The sequence below is a fragment of the Littorina saxatilis genome, unplaced genomic scaffold (genome assembly GCF_037325665.1).
Source record: "Littorina saxatilis isolate snail1 unplaced genomic scaffold, US_GU_Lsax_2.0 scaffold_826, whole genome shotgun sequence".
Classification (NCBI taxonomy): Eukaryota; Metazoa; Mollusca; class Gastropoda; order Littorinimorpha; family Littorinidae; genus Littorina; species Littorina saxatilis.
In genome coordinates this window covers 42,501-45,000 of record NW_027128407.1, presented here as the reverse complement: position 1 = coordinate 45,000, position 2,500 = coordinate 42,501, and the positions used below count along the sequence as shown (strand labels likewise).

General features: G+C 49.6%; 1 protein-coding gene across 1 annotated transcript in view; it reads right to left on the bottom strand.

The window, feature by feature from the left end:
* LOC138956766 (uncharacterized) overlaps window positions 1–2,500 on the bottom strand; it is an 8,743-nt gene that overhangs the window by 3,680 nt on the left and 2,563 nt on the right. The window contains exon 2 of the mRNA XM_070328035.1: window positions 68–272. Within this exon, the coding sequence (XP_070184136.1) occupies window positions 68–272 (205 nt within the window). The remainder of the gene's footprint in view (window positions 1–67; window positions 273–2,500) is intronic.

Genomic DNA, 2,500 nt, shown 5'->3' with positions numbered 1-2,500 from the left:
TTTCCCTCGAACCCCCCTCCTCCAAAACCAGTCAGATTAATAGTATCCCTTTAAGCGATCGACTCACCTGCAGTTGAACACCTCGGACCGGCACTTTGGCGCGTTGCGCTGCAATAACTGGAAGTGTTGCCTGTGTCCCATGCCGAAGCTGAATATGCAGTTGTCGAAGGCTGTCCGACTCTCAGTGTCTGTACAGCTCCCCTGCCCGGTCTGGGCCTGGCTCTGACGTCTTAGGGCGACTAAACCAGTTGCTGGTGACGGCTGGGAGAGACCTGCCATTGGACAACATGAACAAACGCTTTATTTCCCGTTTAAAACAAACACACTCTCACACACACACAAACGATGACGCACGCACATAGGCACGCACGCACGCACACACACACACACACACACACACACACACACACACACACACACACACATAATGACGCAGGCACGAACGCGAGAGAGAGAGAGAGAGAGAGAGAGAGAGAGAGAGAGAGAGAGAGAGAGAGAGAGAGAGAGAGAGAGAGAGAGAGAGAGAGAGAGAGAGAGAAAGAGAGAGAGAGAGATCAAATCACATTTTATTATACGAGGGTTGTGGCATAAGCTTTACAAACGAGCTTTTTTCAACAAGCCCTCTCCCATAGAGGGACTACTCTAATCACATGTACACACGGACATTCGTATATAAACTCGGAGGCAAAAGAAACGCAAATAAAGGATGCGTTAATTAAACCTTTATAGACTTGAAATAAAAAGAAAATCATGATACTGCACGTGTTGTTTTTAGCGGTCTCATCTTGTCAGAACCGTGTTTGCCGTTATCTGGGTCACACGCGAGGTCTTGTTCACGGGGATCCCAAACCATCATGGGGACAACTTTCAGCACATGCAAAATGTGGAAAAGCAGCTTTTCGTGTTCAGAGTGTTCAGGCAAGCTGTACCGTACTCACAAAACTGTTACAACATTCATTTCTGCGACACAGGCGCGATGCCGAGACTATCACCAGATCAGCGCCAACAGGCGATCGGGAGACTTGATGCCGGACAATCAGTTCAGCAAGTTGCTGGGGCATTTGGAGTAAATGTCAGCACGGTTTATCGCCTGCAGCAACGTTTTCATGTCACTAACGGTACCTGCGACTTACCAGGACGTGGCAGACCCCGGTTAACAACAGCCCGACAAGATCGCCATCTTGTCCATCAACACCAGCGAGATGCATTCGAAACTGCCGCCAACACAGCCCGTAACACATTCGGGGTGTATAGACAACCCGTCAGCGCCAGAACTGTACGCCGACGCCTTTGTGGGCAGAACCTGGTAAATCGGCGTCCTCCTCGGCGTCCTGTCTTGACAGCTCAGCATCGCCTGGATCGTCTGGCCTGGGCCCAGCAGCATGCCCACTGGCGCCATCGGGACTGGCGGAGGGTTCTTTTTTCGAACGAGAAGCGCTTTTGCCTGGAACCTGGCGATGGGCGTGTCCGGATCTGGCGAAGACCTGGACAGCGGTTTGCTAACAATAACATCCTGAAGCATGATCGATGGGGAGGTGCCAGCGTCATGAAATGGGGCGCCATTGGTGTCAACCAGCGAGTGGGACCTGTCGTCTTTCAGAACGTCGGCCAAGGTCGTAGGAATGGTGTCAATGCAGACCGCTACATCAATCAAGTCCTGCGTCCCTATGTGGTTCCATTTGTCCAGAGGCACCGGAACTGCCTGTTCCAGCAAGACAATGCCCGTCCCCATACTGCACGTGCTACCCAGGACTTTGCGTCACAACAGCGTGAACCTTCTGCCTCATCCTGCTCGATCTCCGGATCTCAACCCAATCGAACACTTTTGGGACATCATTCAAAGAAGGATTAATGCCGTTGACCGGAGACCCCGCACAGCAGCAGAACTGCGTGCTGCCGTGACCCAGTTGTGGGCTCAGGTCCCTCAGCAGCAAATTAATCACCTCGTCCTCTCCATGTACCGGAGGTGCGCCACAATCATCTACGCCCAGGGAGGAGCAACACGCTATTGACTTTCAACAGTCTTCAAACAGTGTTCAGTGGAACATGGCACGTCATGCTCTCATCCCAATACACTTTTCCGTATGGTTTTTGTATCGGTCAATTCGTTTCCTTGTTATTGTTAACCCGAAATAATTAATTCGACATTAAAATTCATGAGTAACCCATCTTCACTGCAGCATTTGCGTTTCTTTTGCCTCTGAGTTTACAAACAAATATAAGACAAAGATAAACAAGTCGCGTGAAGCGATATAAAAACATTTAGTCAAAATCAACACCACAAACCAATCATCGCCGAGACTACATTCAGATAGTCTCTCGGCTAACCATACCGAAGATCGAGACGGGCCACGCTCGCCCCCGCGAAGCACACGTCCGCATTAAAAAGTCATGTACTTTCTGAACCTAGTTTCTTTCACTCTGAGCACATTTTTAGAGGCAACATGACATATCTATATATTTGTGAATTTTGGAGAAGATGAGAAATCGATTTTAATGA